The 20,033-nt window shown below is 42.5% G+C and overlaps 1 protein-coding gene across 1 annotated transcript; it reads right to left on the reverse strand.

Moving 5' to 3' along the window:
• Window positions 1-654: 654 nt before the first annotated feature.
• Window positions 655-13,486, reverse strand: LOC137373378 (probable G-protein coupled receptor 139). Its single transcript, XM_068038195.1, has 3 exons — window positions 13,465-13,486; window positions 9,168-9,290; window positions 655-1,556 (listed from the first exon to the last, which is right to left on the reverse strand). The coding sequence occupies exons 1-3, from the start codon at window positions 13,484-13,486 to the stop codon at window positions 655-657; spliced, it is 1,047 nt and encodes a 348-aa protein (XP_067894296.1).
• Between the last annotated feature and the right edge of the window lie 6,547 nt (window positions 13,487-20,033).

Genomic DNA, 20,033 nt, shown 5'->3' on the forward strand with positions numbered 1-20,033 from the left:
GAAGGGGAATCCTCAATTGAAGAAATAGGAAGGCATATCGGAAGCACTAGTGTGGAAGAAGGATGGTGGATGCATCAGAACCACGCTGATGGACACAGAGTACCTTCTTTACAGGAAGTGTCACAGAAGTGTGGTAATCAAGGTAGCTGAGGGAGTCGCTGAGTTTAAAGTTGATTGGCAGAAATGAAGGGAGAGAAGTTGAGAAATGGAAGAGGAGAGTTAACGATGGACATTGGTAAAGTGTGGGGAAGGGTGGAAGTTTGATGCAAAGCTGATAAAATTGAAAGATGTTAATTTGATGGAAAGGGTCAGATGAGTCGTGGATGTAATTTGGAGGAAATTGGACAATAAAATGTTGGCAAGATAGGAAGAGATAAATTCCATGTGACAAGGACAGTATCAACCGATTGGCTGACCAGTGCAGCCCTCTTTGTGGCCCTTGGGAAGGAAAGCAGGATGTGCAGCATTGGGGCCATGAGCTTGGAGGCCATGGGGGAAGAACTCCAGAGGAGATGAGGTCAGTGATGGTCTGGGAAACAAAGGCATAATGCAGTGATCTGTTGCAGAAGTGTGTGGAGAGTCAATAGGTGAAGATGCACTGTAACCAGAATCAGTGATAGAAAGGTAGCTCTGCTTTTCGGTGATCTGTTTTAATCATTGAACTAATTTAACAATTGCAGTGAATGGATATTTGACTGCATTCTTCAGCTGCTCTCTGAATTTAGTCTGGGTCACTGCATAAATACAGGTGTTAGTGCAGGTGCTCAAAAGCTGCAGCATGTAGCCAGATTGTTCAGTGATATATACAGGATCATGGGGACCTGTGTAATAACCAATGTTTGAAATTCGCCAATAAAGAAAATATACAACATTTGTCATCCATAATAATATAAAACTGCCAGATATAGTGAAGAGTAAAATGATGGATTTCCTTCGGTTCTCCATCTCTGGGTCAGTGTGATTCTCACTCTTGTTTTGATCCAGTAGTTTCCTGCGGACTCTGCTGGCCACGAAGATGTGTCTGACAGTCAGAGCATTGAACAGTAAAATCAGAATGAATGGAAGGAAAGGGGTTAAAATAATACTGAGGCTGTGAAATGCTACCCAGGCAGCTTCATTGCAATAGCTCAGTGATACAATATCCCCCCAGGGTACATTGTCAGTTATATATTCAGGTTCAAATACAAAGTACCAAGGAATATTTTTCAAGCAGAACAGCACACTCACTGTCCTTATAACCACACTCACAGTTTTCTCTGTGCAATATTTTGTTTTCAGATTCGGGCAACAAATTGCAACACATCGATCAACAGTGAACGTGACAGTGAACCAGACAGAAATGTCTGTGGCTGCATAAAGCAGGACATGTATAAGAGAACGTGCAGGAGTGGTGTCCAGGTAGGTACCTGGGAAATGAAAATGTATAACACCAAACAGTATCACATCAGTGAAAACGACCAGTAGATCTGCCACTGCCATGGCCACCAGGTAGTGGGTGATACATTTGGAGAGTCCACACTTTCCTCGCGACAGGATCACAATGGCCACTGAGTTAACTGGAATAAATAGAACCAAAAACAAGGGAATTATCGATAGACAACTCAGAGAACATGGCGATTCCATTGGAACATCGGGACTCCAGAAGAGAAGTTGACCATTCAACCCATCGAACCTGTTCTGCTTTTCAAATAGATCACACCTGATCTGTATCTTAACTTCATGTATCTGCCTTTGTTCTGTAACCTTGGATACCCATGTCTAACTGTCTGTCAATCTAGTTTTTGGCACATTCGGATGGACCTAACCTTAACAGCTTCTTGGGGAGAGATTTTTTGATTTCCACTACCCTTTGTGTTCGGAAGTGCTTCCTGACATCACACATGAACAGTTTATCTCTAATGATAATGCTGTATCCCATTCTTCTGGACTCCACTACCAGAGGAAATCGTCTCTGTTTATCTACCGTGTCAAATGCTTTTTGTCGTCTTAAAAGTTTTAGTTCATTGACCCTTTAATCTTCCATATTCAAGGGAATACAAGCCAAGTCTATGCAAACTGTGCAATTTACACCTTTCAGCACTTGTATCAATGTGCTGCGCCCCATTCAAGGCCAATATATCTTTCCTGAAGTGGGGAGCCCAGAACTGAATGCAGTTACTCCAAATGGGGTCTAACCAGAACTCTGTACAGCTGTAACTTAACTTCCATCCCTTTGTATCCCAGACAACCTTGTGATAAAGTTTAACATTCCATTAGACATTATCATGATTCCTTTTTCATATGTGTCATCAACCTTTTAGTGTTTTCTGTATTTGGACCGCAAACCTCTCTTCTCATCCACAGTTCCTAACTGTTCCCCATATAGAAATATTTTGATCAATCTTTCTTAGATCCATCATTTTCCCACATTAAACTTGTTACGATCCTGTAGTTGTTTCGTCTTTATCTGGGAAGTATGCAGTGTGCCTTTAATACTGTAACAGGATCAGTACTGCTTTAAGGCAACAAGCTCCAGGGGTTGAGTCAAAGAATGCTTTCTCATTGCCTTAGGATACAGCCACTCAGGACCAAGGACACGGGATGTTTGCCGATTGACATTTGAAACTAGCTGAAAAAAAGGCTTTTGAGACACAGACAGACAACTGGACCAGCATGTACTGAAAGAAAGAGAGCTCTCTCTCTGTTTATTTAAATCCTATTTATTATACTCTCAGCATTCTGATGTCAAGCCAGATTAATTTCTAAAAAGAAAATAACCAAATTCCTTTAAATATTGAAATGTAATTGCTGAAATTCATTGCTGGAAAAGAAGAGCATCGATTCAACTGCTGAATTAGACTACTGACTATCCGAATGTTGAAGAACCATTGTTGTTCCCCCATTGGATGCTGTGAGGACTTCAAGCAACCTTGGACAGTTACACATTGGAAGATTCCACTTTGGCAGGAGTGTAAATCTGCAAGGACACTACCTTTTCTATTTTAAATGTTATTTATATTTTACTTGTATTTAGGAATTTAGTCTTTTTCTAATTAAACAGTTAATTTTTTGATCTAAAGTCACCTGATTTGGTTTGCCTCATTGGGGCATTAATAAATGGTCAATTTGGCTGTTTTTCTTTAATTTGGAATGTTTACAATTTGGTGTTAGGCGATCTGTGGAGGGACGGGACTGAATCAACAGCACGTTCCTCCGACCACAATCAGAATCAGATATTTTGATTGGGGGCTTTGTCTTGAGCAGTCAGTCAAAACATATTAATTGGGGCTCGCTCGAGATTTAATCATATTAATTGGGGCCTCGTTCCTGGTTGAATCATATTTTTATTCAGCAGCTCATGTCTAGGATCAGTATCATGCAAATTTGAAGGGCTCGCATTTGGGATAATATTAATTACTCGTATCTGAGATAACATATTTAAATTGGGTTTTTGCGTTTGGCATCATATTTAATTGCTCCCGGGTCTGGGATCATAGCAGTTGGAAACTCAAATGTTGGGATCTAAATTTAACACCAATTCCAAAGAAATAAAAGAACCAGGTCTCGTGTATAATAATGTACAGTCTATACCATTGTAATGGCATTAGGGCTTGAGGCAGAGTTTTTGGGAAAGCAGAATGTTTCCCTCAGTGACTTGATAACTTTAATTACGAACAAATTAAAATAATTAACAGTGAACTTGGGGATGGAATTAAAATTAGGTGCCTAAAGAAAATCTGAGATTATTGACAGAATAGCTGAGCATCTGGAATTAGTAGCAAAAGGAGATGATTATGATGATCTTGATGATGATGAAGGGCAATACTGGGCACAAGAAAGTAGTAGATCCGAGTGTGATGCAGTGGTATTGGCTAGGATTCAATTAGAAACGAAAAAACCTGATGCTGAAAAAGAATTAAGAAAACTTGGACTGGAAGACAGAGAAGAGAAAGCATTTTGGAGAGAAAGTGAAAGAGAAGAGAGGGAATTTAAGCTAAAAGAGAAGGAAATAAGACAAAAGAGTAGTCTTAAATCCAAAGAAATTTCAGGTCAGGAAGAATCTGAATTTAGCACAGGAGCAAGCGAAAAGTTGTTTAAATTTATACAGACTCTTCCTAAATTCAGGGACAGGGATGCAGAGGCAATTTTTATATCTTTTGAAGAAATGGCCAGACCAAAGAAATGGCCGAAAGAAAGCTGGACACTGTTTATGCAGGGCAGATTGGCAGGCAGAGCTCATGAAGCTTATGCCATGCTTCCTGAAGAGGCTACTGCAGATTATGAGATGGCAAAAAAGGCTAATCTCCCTGCATGTGAGTTAGTCCCTGAAGCTTACCGTCGGAACTTATGGAGATTGTCTGGGCAGACATATTCAGAATTTGAGCGTGTGAAGCAAATTACTTTTGACCTTTGGATGCGGACATTAAAGATAGAAACCACATATGACAACCTTTGAGAACTGATTTTCTTAGAATAGTTTACAAACTCCATTAGATAATCTGAAAGTTTTGAAAGCTAGGCAAGCAGCAGAAATTGCTGATGATTTTGAGCTTGTGAATAAGCCAACCTATTTTGTCTGTAACCCCCATAAACCCGCGAAGGATAGAAAGTGGGAGAGTGAAAGGAAGGCAAGTAGCCAGGGACAAGAAGGAACAGCTGGGAAGTACCCAGGATCACCTTTTCATGTCAGAAAGTAAGGTGCTGAGGGTAGATGTGAGGTTCACAAGACAAAGTGTTATTATTGCAACAAAACGGGTCATCTTCGTTCAGAGTGTTGGAAATTGTGAGGTAAACCCACAGGACTTGTTGGAGTACACAAAGTTTGGGCAGAGGAAAAGACTCTGACTGAGAGTATCGCAGACCAGGCTGCAGCTTTAACGACAGCTATGAATGTGAAAACAGATACTAAAACTAAAAGGAGTGTGGAGGTTAAGAATAAAATACCTGAGAGTTATGAAGAATTTTTTCAAAGAGGAAAGTAACTCCATATCCTGTAAGTGACGCAGAAAAAAGCTATAAACTCAGGGATACAGGAGCAACCAAAACACTCTTGCTGGGGAAAGATATGAGTTTTCAACAAGAGAGTGCCTTGAATGCTAGCATTTCAGTTAGTAGAGTTGGTGGGAAGAATATACCCTACCTTTATATAAAGTATAGCTAGAGAGTGATATAATATCTGGGATAGTTACTGTAGGTGTTGTCCACAGTTTACCAGTAAAGGGAATTGATCCACTCCCAGGAAATGTTTTACCTAGATCAAAAGTATCAGTTTCTCCTAAGTGAAATTAAGGAAAGGGAGCAATTGCAGGAACAGGATCCAGGAATATTTCCTGCGTGTGTAGTCACCCGGGCAATGCTAAACAGGATCCATTGTCGGAGGTAAAAGGGGCACCACAAATACATAGCCAAGCATCTGAAACCTTACTTGGAGATTTAGATAACCAAGAGAATTGTTTAAAAGATCGTCTATCATTGCAGCACAGCAAGCTGATCCAGAGATATTCCGAGCAGCATAGACGGCTCTGTCAGAAACTAAGGTGAAAGGAGTTCCAGAAGGCTATTATATAACAAATGGGGTTTTGAGGAGGAAATGGAGACCCCCCTCATAAACCTGCCAATGAAGACTGGACAGTTGTTGAACAAATAATGGTACCACCTAAATATTGATAAGGATTATTAAGGTATGCACACGACATTCCTTTTGCAGGACACAGGGGAATTAGAAAAAAAAACAAATCACACATAAGCAACCATTATTACAAACATCTTACAAAGGATGTGTGACAATTTTGCAGACATGCCACACCTGTCAAATGGTGGGGAAACCTCAACCTATCACAAAACCTGGGGATGAAGTATTAGTGTTGTTACTGTGACAGGGAAAACCATTGAAAGCACACTTCAGTGGCCCATATAAAATGATGAAAAGGGTGGTAAAGTAGATTACTTGATTGACACCCCTGATCGCAGGAAGAAGAACCGGTTGTGTCATATTTATATGCTCAAAAAATATTAGCACAGGGAGGGCGATAGGCCAGTACAGGTATGTCAGGTATTCGGGACGATTAAGAATGAAAAGGACAGCGAGGATGAGGCAGAAGCAGGCCTCGGAGATTCTCGGATTGAACCTATTTGCGAATACAGAATGGCTAGGAAAATTAGACAATAGGTTTAACACTTAGAGGCAAAGCAGCATGAAGTCCTAACCAGGGCTTTCACAATGTTTCAAAAAGTTTGTTGGAATAAGTTGGGATGTATAACCTTAGCCACATATGATGTGGGTACAGGGGGAACCATTCCTTTAAAACAACATCCTTGATGCTTAAGTCCAGACAAACTGGCCCAAAAGGTACAATGCATGCTGAAGGGCAGCTGAGTTGAACCTAGTCAGAAAAGCTGGAATTTGCAGATGGTCTTTATGTTTAAACCTGGTGGGTTGGCGGAAGCTTGCATAGACTCTAGAAAAGTCACTGTGGCAGAGAACGCAGACTCCTACCCATATTTATATTTAATGGACTGTATGGACAGAGTGGGCAACACCATATGTCTTCAAGAAAGAGATGGGTTGGAGGGATACTGTCAAATTCCTTTGACACCCCAGGGTAAGAAAAAATCAGCTTCTGTTACACCAGAAAGGGTTTTCCAGTGTCAAGTGATGCCACATAGGTTCAGGGGTACTGGAGAAAATTCTCAAAGAATAGTGAACCCAGCAGTGGTCAGTGCACCTAACTGTGCAGTTTACCTGGCTGAGGTGATGGACGATAGGGACACTTGGAAGGAAAACACTGGAAACAACTGGAAGACTATGCTTGGAAATTTAAAATGGGTTAATTTGGACAAGCTTTTGAAAAATTAAAGTTGAAAATGTTCTGATGGAATTTGTTGCTGTAATCCTGCCATTTTAGAAGATTGTTTGGCTGTAAATGCGGAGGAAAAATGTGTTCATCCTTTTTTTCAAATTGTATTTTTTACACATTGTAATGAAACGCATTTCGGGAATGGTGTTTCAGTCCACCAGGGGCGGAGGTGTCGTGGTCCTGTAGTTTTTTTTTTCTTTTCCGGGAAGTATGCGGTGTGCCTTTAAGGCTGTAATAGGATCAGTACTGCTTTAAGGCAACAAGCTTCAGGGATTGAGTCAAAGAATGCATTCTTGCTGCCATAGGATGCAGCCACTCAGGACAAAGGACACGACATACAATGTTGCTGATTGACATTTGAAAATAGCTGAAAAATTGGCTTTTGAGCCACAGACAGACAGCTAGACAGAATGCATTGAAAGAAAGAGAGCTCTCTCTCTCTCTCTCTTTATTCAAACTTTATTTATTATACTCTCAGCATTGGGACGTCAAGCCAGATTAATTTCTTAAAAGAAAATAACCAAATTCCATTACCTACTGAACTGTAACTGCTGACATTCATCGTCAGAAAGGAAGAGCATCAATTCGACTGCTGAATTAGACTACTGACCATCCTACTGTTGAAGAATCATTTTTTTCCCATCGGACGCTGTGAGGACTTCAAGCAACCTTGGACTGTTACACATCGGGTGAGTCCATTCCGGCAGGAATGTAAATTTGCAAGGATACCAAATTTTCTATTTTAAATGTAATTTATATCTTAGTAGTGTTTAAGAATTTAGTTTTATTTCTAATTAAACAGTTAATTCGTTGATCCAAAGACAACTGGTTTGGTTTGCCTCATTCCGGGGTTAATAAATGGTCAATTTGGTTGTGGTTTTAATTAATCTTGAAAATTTAAAATGATATGTTAGGCGATCTGTAGAGGGACAGGACTGAATCAACAGTGCATTTCTCCCACCACAATCAGAATCATGTATTTTAATTGGGGGCTTTGTCTTGAGCAGTCGGTCATAACAAACTCCATCTGCCGCAGTTTTGCTCTCTCACTTAATTAATATTCCTTTGCAACTTCCTGCTCCCATCTAACTCAGTGACATTAGCAAATTTAGATATGTGGCTCTCTATTCCATTAAAGAAGTTACGAATAGATACAGCAAAAAGCTGAGACTCCCTTAAGTGCCCGTTTGGTCACCTTCTCAAAAATTGTAACACAGGTGACACATAACTATCCATTTACAAGTCTAGTTACAGATAGGTATCCCAGAGAGCAAGGCAGTGGTACATAATAATCTGAGAAGGAATAAAATACAGCTCGTGACACCAGGGAGCAAGTGATTGATGAGAGCATGGGACTTATGGATCGGGATCCGAAAAAACAGTGTTAGTTTGAGAAGAATTGTGTGGAATTTAAATCAGATACTTGCATTCATATAGCACTATTCACAACCTTAGGGCATCGCAATGTGTTTTAAAGCCAATAAAGTGCATTTTCTTTTGAGGTATAGTTAATGCTGCAATGTAGGTAAAGCAGCCGCCAAATTTGCTCACAGCAAGCTCTGACAAATAGCAATCTGATAATGGCGACAAATGCTCCACAGTATCAAAGCAACTGAATCATTTATAACTGTGGTAACAATTTTTCTGGAAATCTATATCAAACATCAATTATTCTTTTGGAAATTAGTTAATAAATGACAGAGTGAATCCAAACAAATAGCAGACAGCAAGTGTCAGGGTTAGAGCAAACATGAACTCAGTGTTCACTGAAGAAGGTGAAGTTCAGACTTAATTCAGATTTTACTGTAGTAAAAGAGCTGAGTATGTGTGAGGCAAGCAGGAAGATGAGGTGATGGAAGAAATGCTGATGGTTGACGAAAACTGTTTTTTGAAAAAAATTGGACAGGACCCAACAACTGAAGACCACAGCCCTGGTCATTCAGTTATTTATAGGATACAGCCAGTGAACCTGTTCAATGTATGTCCCGAGTAAGGGGCGAGGGGAATATATGTAGTTAAAAGTCTTGGGTTTGGTGCCTCTTACTGCAGACAAACCCATCCTTTCTAGACACACTTCATGCCAAAATTTAACATTTAATCTGCCAATGTAAACATTTATAATGACATTTCCCTGTGTAAGCACTTACCTTTTATGGTTTGTTGATGAATCAATCAAATTGCACAAAACACTTTTTGAAAAAAGTCTTATATTTTTCCCAGTAACTGAAATTTATAATCATCAAAATAAGGTTTTAAATGGAACTTAAAAAATGAAAACAAACACAAATTTAACATGGTTATTTAATTACATGAAATGATAAATTGGCTTACCAAGAACTCCAACAACTGCAAGAATAGGATAGTAAATGTCTTCTATCTGATGGAATATTGTTGGCTCACGCATTTTCTGTGAGATGTAATGGTTTCTGTTGGTGCCGGAGACAATAACTCTGTCTGATTACATGAAACATGCAGCGGAACCTTGTTTTCATACAGGAAGGAAATCTCCAGTGAGATGACAATTGCATCATTATCGATGCTATTTACAGTTCATTTAACAAACAAGTGGAGGCAATTATGTGAAAACTGATATGCTCATCATGAAATGGAATAGAATTATCAAGAGCACACACTGCCTTAAAGGCATTCCATAGGAAATAGAATTGAATATGCCTCTGTTAGAGGTGCATTATTGATCTACAGTATTGACATTTTCTATGGACAGATGCCTTTCAATTCAATATTAAATGCCTCGAATTTTTAGACTTTTTTTTACCGTACTTTCCATATGGATTTGACACATAAGGTGTTACAAACTTATTATCTGTGCTTTGCAAATCAAGGAGCTGTGGACTTAAAAATTATAACTTTCTTGCAACACTCATTTTTTGCTACAATAAGTAATCATTAAGGACCGAGATATTGTAGATGGTGATAGCTGTGCACACCTTATGTGGGAACAACAACTTGCATTTCTACACCACTTATAACATAGAACAATGACCCAAGGTGCCTCACACAGACATAAAGAAGATGGTGTTGAACAAAGGAATAAGAGATGAGAAGTGGTGACCATAGCAATTACTATCCCTGCTGTCCCACCAGCAGGACAGACCCAGCAGAGGTGGTGGCACAGTGGTATACAGTAGGGACGAAGTTGCCCTGGGAGTCCTCAACATCGACTCCGGATCCCATGAAGTCTCATGGTATCAGGTCAAATATGGGCAAGGTAACCTCCTACTGATTACCACCTAGCAGCCTCCCTCAGCTGTTGAGTCAGTACTCCTCCATGTTAAACACCACTTGGAAGAAGCACTGAGGGTGACAAGGGCACAGAATGTACTCTGGGAGGGGGACTTCAAAGTCCATCACCAAGAGTGGCTCGGTAGCACCACTACTGACCGAGCTGGCCGAGTCTTAAAGGACATAGCTGCTAGACTGGGTCTGCGGCAGGTGGTGGGGGAACCAACACGAGGGAAAAACGTACTTGATCCCGTCCTCACCAATCTGCCTGCTGCAGATGCTTTAGTCCATGACTGTATTGGTAGGAGTGACCACTGCACAGTCCTTGTGGAGAAGAAGTCCCGCCTTCACATTGAGGATACCGTCCATCGTGTTGTGTGGCACGATCACCGTGCTAAATGGGATAGATTTCGAACAAATCTAGCAATGCAAAATTGGGCATCCATGAGGCGCTGTAGGCCATCAGCAGCAGCAGAATTGTACTCAACCACAATCTGTAACCTCATGGCCCTTCATATCCCCCACTCTACCATTACCAGCAAGCCAGGAGAACAACCCTGGTTCAATGAACAGTGCAGGAGGGCATGCCAGGAGCAGCACCAGGCATACCCCAAAAATAAGAGGTGTCAACCTGGTGAAGCTACAACACAGGACTATCTGCATGCCAAACTGCGTAAGCAGCATGCGATAGACAGAGCTAAGCGATCCCATAACCAACGGATCAAATCTAAGCTCTGCAGTCCTGCCACATCCAGCCATAAATGGTGATGAACAATGAAACAACTAATTGGAGGAGGGGCTCCACAAATATCCCCATCCTCAATGATGGGGGAGCCCAACACATCAGTGCGTAAGATAAGGCTGAAGCATTTGCAACAATCTTCAGCCAGAAGTGCCGAGTTGATGATCCATCTCGTCGTCCTCCTGAAGTCCCCAGCATCACAGATGCCAGACTTCAGCCAATTCGATTCACTCCGCGTGTTATCAAGAAACGACTGAAGGCACTGGATACTGCAAAGGCTATGGGCTCTGACAATATCCCGGCAATAGTAACGAAGACCTGTGCTCCAGAACTTGCTGTGCCCCTAGCCAAGCTGTTTCAGTACAGCTACAACACTGGCATCTACCCTGCAATGTAGAAAATTGCCCAGGTATGTCCTGTACACAAAAACCAGGACAAATCCAACCTGGCCAATTACCACCCCATCAGCCTACTCTCTATCATCAGTAAAGCGATGGAAGGTGTCATCAACAGTGCCATCAAGCAGCACTTGCTTAGCAATAACCTGCTCAGTGACGCTCAGTTTGGGTTCCGCCGGGGCCACTCAGCTCCGGACCTCATTACAGCCTTGATTCAAACATGGACAAAAGGGCTGAACTCAAGAGGTGAGGTGAAAGTTACTGCCCTTGACATCAAGGCAGCAGATGACAGAGTATGGCATCAAGGAGCCCGAGCAAAACTGAGGTCAATGGGAATCAGGAGGAAAACCCTCCACTGGCTGGAGTCATACCTAGCCCAAAGGAGGATGGTTGTGGTTGTTGGAGGTCAATCATCTGAGCTCCTGGACATCACTGCAGGAGTTCCTCAGGGTAGTGTCCTGGGCCCAACCATCTTCAGCTGCTTCATCAATGACCTTCCTTCAATCATAAGGTCAGAAGTGGGGATGTTCGCGGATGATTGCACAATGTTCAGCACCATTCGTGACTCCTCAGATACTGAAGCAGTCCGTGCCAAAATGCAGCAAGACCTGGACAATATCCAGGCTTGGGCTGAGAAGTGGCAAGTAACATTCGCGCCTCACAAGTGCCAGGCAATGACCATCTCCAACAAGAGAGAATCTAACGATTCCTCCTTGACATTCAACAGCATTACCATCGCTGAATCCCCCACTATTAACAACCTAGAGACGACCGTTGACCAGAAACTGAACTGGAGTAGCCATATAAATAACATGGCGACAAGAGCAGGTCAGAGGCTAGGAATCCTGAGGCGAGTAACTCACCTCCTGACTCCCCAACGCCTGTCCACAAGTCAGGAGTGTGATGGAATACTCTCCACTTGCCTGGATGGGCGCAGCTCCAACAACACTCAAGAAGCTCGACACCATCCAGGACAAAGCAGCCCGCTTGATTGGCACCCCATCTACAAACATTCACTCCCTCCACCACCGACGCACAGTGGCAGCAGTGTGTACCATCTACAAGATGCACTGCAGCAATGCACCAAGGCTCCTTAGACAGCACTTTCCAAACCCGCGACCTCTACTAACTAGAAGGACAAGGGCAGCAAATACATGGCAACACCACCATCTGCAAGTTCCCCTCCAAGTCACACACCATCCTGACTTGGAACTATATCGCCGTTCCTTCACTGTCGCTGGGTCAAAATCCTGGAACTCCCTTCCTAACAGCACTGTTGGTGTACCTACCCCAAATGGACTGCAGCGGTTCCAGAAGGCAGCTCACCACCACCTTCTCAAGGCAATTAGGGATGGACAATAAATGCTGGCCTGGCCAGCGTCACCCGCATCCTATGAATGAATTAAAAAAAAGCTTCATCAAAGAGATGTGTTTTAAAGAGGGTCCATGTCATTATCACTTGCAGATTAAATTATCCAGATATTTCCCCAGCCAAGTTCCCATCCTCCACGTTGTACAAACTTCAGCTTATTGGAAAACTACAGCCCAGATCCTAACAAACACCTAGTATCTCACACCTATCAGCCCTGTCCCTGTTAACGTACATTGACCTCTGATCCTCCCATGGCTTTTGGCTATCCCTTGCCTTAAATTTAAAATAATCATACCCATGTTTAAATGTCTTTGTAGCTTCCCTTGTTCCTATCTTTGTAACCTCACATCTTCCACCTCATCCCAGAATTGTCTGTTTCTCTGGACCCTTCCCCCCTTGGTGAGCACAGTGGCACACTCACCTCCATCCTGCTGCGTGTACTATTCCATTCCCTCAGTCTATCTTCTCAGGTATACTCCATCATATCGCTCCTCACTGTCACTTACCTTGCAGATGCACTATTACATGTCTTTCTGTGCATTTCCTCACATCCCCATCTATCCATTTACCACTGCCACTCACTCTTACTCTTATATAAAGTCACGCCTCTCCCTGATAGTCACCCTCACCAAATGTGCTTCATCCATTAGATGAGCACATGTGATAACACTCACTCATAAATCTCTTCTTTTCCTCCTTGTTGGAAAAGAGAGCGCAGAACACGAAGGAGAGAGAGAGAGCGAGCGGGGGCCCTTTGCAGATCATGCAGTACACAACCGCAGAGGAGGAGGTGTGGAAATAAGTGGATTTGCAATGCCCCTGGCTGTTGGAGTTGGACAGACAGGCAGCTCTCAGCTACCTGGTCACACTCACATTTCATGCAGCACTCAATCATTTTCATTTGGTTTCAACAGCGGGTGAAATATGATCATCTTCATCATGATAACTGTCATCATTCGTACCTTGCCAGGACTAACTCATTTCTTCTGTCTCCCACAGGGCCTTCACACATGTAACAGAAGAGCTGAGTCCTGCTCACGGATTACCATCATGGAACACATTCACACTACATACCGATTCAGGTACTCATACTTCAGTGGGAACAATCAGAGAGATAGTTGAGTTATAACCTGGAGTCTCACATTTGACAAGTGAGCAAGAGCAGATGATGGAGGCAGGGCTGGCAGTGGAGCATCTGCATTGGAAGGTACAGCCTTCTCCACAGCTGGACATAGATGCTGTACCCCTTGGGCCGTCGATGAACAGGAGAATCATTGGGCATCCGCAAACAATGTATGATGCAGTAACAGATTTTCAAAGTGATTGCAAAGGGATGAGAGCAGTCCACTTCAGGAATGAAGGTTGTGATGTTGTATTCTTCCATGGATAGAGTGTCCAGCCCCACGGACAGTTATTCATGTTAACTGTGTATTAAATGTGTGTTTAATTGTACTTAAGTGATGGGCATGAACTGGGGATTCAGTTGTGTTCCTCTAAATAGGAGCAGACTGAAACTGTGGTGTTTGGGCTTGGAGGTGCATGTTTGTAATATATATCAATGTAAATAAAAACATACAGATAGTGCGAAGATTAGGCTCCACTTCTATCCTTCACTGCCTGGCTTTCTAGAGTAGAACATGGTAACAGAGGATGCTGGCCAAAAGGTGAAGGTTGGAAACTATGAAAACATTTTTTCAGACATAAAACCAAAATCTGTGAAATGCCTGTGAGGCTTAGTCAGGATTTGATTGATTTCAGAAGACAGATGGTCATTCCATGGAGGAATATATCATCGACTTTAACAGATTGTATAAAGGAGTGAAAAAGTTCATTGAGGGATCTCTGGATCAGCACTAGCATTTAAACTTCTTGATTGTTCTTAGGTATCTCATGTGGATAGGCAACTGGTTCTGACAGGTGTTCCTTTTCGGAGATGATAGTGGCAGTAGTGTGTACCATCTACAAGATGCACTGCAGCAACTCAGCAAGAATCCTTAGACAACACCTTCCCTTGTGATCTCCAATACCTAAAAGAATAATACATATACATTGGGACACCACCACCTGCACATTCCCCTCTCACTCAAACTCACACACCTTCCTGACTTGGAACTATATCACTGTTACTTCACTGTCGAGGGGTCAAAATCCAAGAACTCCCTTCCTAATAGCACTGTTGGTATACCCGCACCACATGGACTGCAGCGGTTCAAACAATTGGCTCACCAGCACCTATTCAAAGATGGTTAGGGATGTTCAATAAATGCTGGTCTTGCCAGAGATGCTCACATCCCAAGAATGAATAAAATAAAGGTAAACTGAGGTTCCATGTGCACATTTAGATTGTTGTAAAATATCTTGTAGTGTGATTCGAAGAACAGGGATTTCTTCTGATGTCCTGGGCAAGATTCCTCCCTCAATCCGCATCACCAAAAGCAGATCACACCTTCATTCATTCATTTTCCATCAGTCGGATGTTGCTGTGCAGAAATTGGCTGCAGTAATTTCCGCAGAACACTACTTCTTCTTTCATATCATGGGAAAAGCTTATAAAGGGATGTTCAGTTTGTCTGACCAATCGATGACCTCCCGAGATGCCGAATGGAGAAATGAGGTGCCTCTTACAACAGATATCATTGAGCAGGTTGACGTGATTTGTTCTATGGGGGATTCATGGCCCCAACCGCACTTCGGGTCATTGCTCATCTTCTATTTATGGAGCAGGTGGGTGCATTGTCCATGCCATGTGTGGATTTGGTTGAGCACTGTCCACTGTCTTCGAGGGAGGTTGAAGCCAGGAACCTCTGCTGACGGGTCAATAATGACATGCTCATTCTTTATGCTTCACGTGTCTTACAATTCAAGTTCTGGATAGTGGGTTGATACGAGCTGCATAACTATTAGCTGCTGTTTGCTGGATTGGCTGACGTAATTTTAAGCTCTTTCTTGATGGTTTTTCTAGTTTTTGGGAATGGGAATATTGGTGCTGTTCATGACTACTCCCAACTCACGGAGTACAATGGATTCATGGTGAATGGCAGGTGGGAAAATGTGGGACAGAATGTGAAAACACTCAGCTGGAGTGGACATAATCATCGCTGACACCATCCACATGGCAGCATTTAGCCTCATGTCCACAATCTTTGTGTGGTAGCTGCAGGACCATGAGGCAGAGAAATATTATGGAACTGAAAAGACTAGGACCACTTTTACAGTGTGAAATGTTCTGCCTGTGCTTCCCCATGATGTCAGGTGAATGGAACATTTTCACCTTGGTTATTACTTTTCTGCCAGTGTTATTGAGATGAGACTTGTGATATATTCAGGTGGCACTAACAGATAAGATGGACACCAAGCATGGCTGTTTCAGGGAAGTGTTTATTTGGATCATGGCGTTATCACACCATTAACTAATCACAGCATTAGCGTATTACATTTCCCCTTTCAAAAGAAAAGTGTTTGTTTCTGCAGTGAATTACATTTCCAAATCAATATCCATATTAATAACCGACTTACAAAGTTTTTCTGATCTCCTTACAGGTTTTGGTGCAGAGTCAGGTTTTACCTGTTTGGTTTAGGTTCAGAACTTAGAGAAGATGTTGTCCCTTTCTCAAAAGTTGTTATATCAGGCACTGAAGTCTGAATTGGTTCAAAATCTGTTATGAGCTCATGATCAAGTGGATTGTACTCATGTTTTGGGTCATCCCTTACCGGGATGATGTGATTCAAATAGAGATTTCTCATTTTCCTATCAATCAAATATCTTTTGGTTCCACAAACTCTGCTACATTTCCCACATCCTACCTGTGTGACTTGTGAGGGTGACTCAAAACATGAACATGCTCACTCTACTTGAAACAGTGTTCACTTTTGTTTGTGTCAAATTATCATTTCTGACTAAACTGTTAGTGTTAAACTTTAGCAGTCAAGTTAGGTAGGACATGTCCTTAACCTTCTCTTTATCAGGAGCTCAGCAGGTATATACCCTGTAGTAGAGTGTGGGGTTGTTCTATATTTCAGCAGGAAATTAGACAACCACTGTAACATACTGAAATTTGAACACCCATGCAGCACTTGTGTCCTGAGTGCTTCTTTAACTAACCACACGGATCTTTAAGCTTCTCCATTTGATTCTGGATGATAAGGAGGAGTGAGGGTATGTTTGATATCCTTTTGCTTCATGAAATTCTGGAACATGGCAGAATGAAATTGAGGGAAAACTCCTCTGGTAGTCCATGACCAGTAAAAATAGACCTTAACTCGTCCATTGTCTGTTCAGCATTGGTGTTTTGACTCGTGCTTTACTTTGATCCACTTCAAGTGGCGATCAATAAATGCTAAGAAATTGTCATTTTCCACTTTTCAGAAGTCTCTGTGAACTCTTTGAAAAGGTCAGCTCGAACATGAGCATTATTGCAAAGGGGTTTTAAGCCGCTTATTTCTGCAGTTTAGGCAGATAGTACGTGATTCTCAATCACTGTTTAAAGCAGGCCAATAAATAAAGCCTCCAGATATGGATTTCATGTTGACTATTCCTGTGTGTTCTGGATGGAGTTCTGCCATAATCCTATTCTCAAAGAACTAAGTACAACCACTCTACGACTGCACTTGGCGCAGCTCTGTTCACATGATGGTGTATTGTGACAATTGTGGAACAGTTTCAGTTCCTCATCTCTACACTGGTCAAATTCAGTCCATCCATTAAATGTCCACTTGCAGACACTTTTCAACACTGAATCTTTCTGAATCTCAGCTGTAATTTCAGTTGCAGTGATTGGAAAGCCATCATCTACTACTCCTAATGTGAAGAATAGTCATTTACAGCCTACTTCAGAGTCTTCATGTAGCAAACAGGACAGTGCATCAGCAATAGCCTTCTCCTTCAAACTGCGATATTTAATGCTGTAGTCCTACTGTAGAGAAGTACATCCCACCGCTGCATCCTTGATGCTGCCATTGTCGGTATTGCAGACTTTGGACCCAGAATAGCTACTAGGGGTTTAAGATCTGTAACTGGAATAAAGTTTCTACCCAACAAAAACTGGTTAAACCTTTTGATTCCAAAGATGATTCCAAGTGCTTCATTTTCCATCTGTGTGCAGTTGCGTTCTCCCTTGGTCAGGGTATGTGACACAAATACTATGGGCTTCTCTTCACCATCCTCCATGACTTGACTGGTCACTGCTCCAACTCTATAGTTTGAAGCATCACATGCTAACTTCAGATATCAATTTATGTTGTAATACATTGTTCAAGCTTCTCTTATATGCATCATAAGCATCTTGTTGTGCTTTAGACCATTCCCATTTCACAGCTTCCTTCAATAACTCATGTTGTGAAGATAACACCATTGCATGCTTAGGCAGAATTGGCGAGTAGTACTGAACCATGCCGAGGAAAGATCAAAGCTCAGACACATCTTTTGGCTTTGGAACATTAATTGTTGCCTCTATCTTCTCTTTCACTATCCTTGTCCTTTTTCATTGATTTTCAGACATACGAATTAGGAGCAGGAGTAGGACACTTGGCCCCTCAAGCCTTCAAGCCAAGGTGTACCACCTCAGATTGTACAAAAGCACAATTACTCTTTTTCAACTTCACATTGTGATCATTAAGCCTTTTTAACACTTTATTCAACCCTTGAAAATTCTCTTCCTCTGTTGCAGTCATGATTAACATTATCCTGATTACACAAGCAATGCAGCACTCCTTGGAAAATCTTATTGATTGTAGCATGAAAGAGTTTTGGAAAGATTTGACACCATAGGGCAGCTTTCTGTGAGAGGATAACCTCATGTGTGTGTTTATCATGATATATTGCTGACTTCCTCGATCCACATTGAGTTGTGCATAAGCATGGGACTAATTCACCTTCCTGAATAGCTGGATCCCACTAACGGTGCATACAAATCTTGAGAGGTCGGTGGTGAATACGGCTCATCATCCACTGACTGGCTGATGGCGACTTTGCTGTCCTCACATAGTGTTATGGTTTTGTCTGACTTGGGGACTACTACACTTGTGGGCTGAATTTTATTCTCTTGTTGGAGGCGAATTCATTGGCATGGGAGCCAGTGAACTGCCATGGAGCTGTCCGCCATGGAACCTGGCGCCATAACGCTGTTTGCTGATTTTGTCAGAGACGGGAAAGTACCATGTTGGCACTGAAACCCCAATGCGATGCTTTCATCATTTATATGTTCTATGTTTAATGTTATAAATACAGATTCAAATAAATTTGAATCTCATTTACATTGATTTACAAGTTTCTTAATTTTGTGTTGGACGTGCAGCACTCACGTGCCTTTATTTTCGGACTTTCAAAAGTTGATGCCAGCGAGGCACAAGTCCTTTGTGCCGCAAAAGGGAAGATAACTTCACGGGATTTTTTTAGGGGGAAGTGGGGTTTGCAGCGGCCATTGCCGCTATGCTGACTCTGCAATGTGTCTGTGTCTGAATGGGGGAATCACTGCAAGGGGATTGTGTGCGAATGGGGGAATCTCTGCAAGGGGATTGTGTATGAATGGGGTGATCTCTGCAAGGTGCTTGTGTATGAATGGGGGAATCTCTGCAAGGGGATTGTGTATGAATGGGGGGAGCTCTGCAAGGTGCTTGTGTATGAATGGGGGAATCTCTGCAAGGGCATTGTGTGTGAATGGGGGGATCGCTGCAAGGTGCTTGTGTATGAATGGGGGGATCTCTGCAAGGTGCTTGTGTATGAATGGGGGAATCTCTGCAAGGGGATTGTGTGCCAATGGGGGGATCTCTGCAAGGTGCTTGTGTATGAATGGGGGAATCTCTGCAAGGGGATTGTGTATGAATGGGGGGAGCTCTGCAAGGTGCTTGTGTATGAATGGGGGAATCTCTGCAAGGGCATTGTGTGCGAATGGGGGGATCTCTGCAAGCTGCTTGTGTATGAATGGGGGAATCTCTGCAAGGGGATTGTGTGCGAATGGGGGGATCTCTGCAAGGTGCTTGTGTTTGAATGGGGGAATCTCTGCAAGGGGATTGTGTGCGAATGGGGGGATCTCTGCAAGCTGCTTGTGTATGAATGGGGGAATCTCTGCAAGGGGATTGTGTGCGAATGGGGGGATCTCTGCAAGGTGCTTGTGTATGAATGGGGGAATCTCTGCAAGGGGATTGTGTGCGAAAGGGGGGATCTCTGCAAGCTGCTTGTGTATGAATGGGGGAATCTCTGCAAGGGGATTGTGTGCGAATGGGGGGATCTCTGCAAGGTGCTTGTGTATGAATGGGGGAATCTATGCAAGGGGATTGTGTATGAATGGGGGGAGCTCTGCAATGGATTGTCTGCGAATGGGGGGATCTCTGCAAGCTGCTTGTGTATGAATGGGGGAATCTCTGCAAGGGGATTGTGTGCGAATGGGGGGATCGCTGCAAGGTGCTTGTGTATGAATGGGGGAATCTATGCAAGGGGATTGTGT

Source organism: Heterodontus francisci, chromosome 9, assembly GCF_036365525.1.
Source record: "Heterodontus francisci isolate sHetFra1 chromosome 9, sHetFra1.hap1, whole genome shotgun sequence".
Lineage (NCBI taxonomy): Eukaryota > Metazoa > Chordata > Chondrichthyes > Heterodontiformes > Heterodontidae > Heterodontus > Heterodontus francisci.

Coding starts and splice junctions, on each gene's coding strand:
- LOC137373378 (XM_068038195.1), bottom strand. CDS start 13,486: ATGATTGAGTGCTGCATGAAAT. Junction 9,291..13,464: donor GATTGAGTGCTGCATGAAAT/GTGAGTGTGACC, acceptor TCATGTAATCAG/ACAGAGTTATTGTCTCCGGC. Junction 1,557..9,167: donor TGCAGTTGTTGGAGTTCTTG/GTAAGCCAATTT, acceptor TATTTATTCCAG/TTAACTCAGTGGCCATTGTG.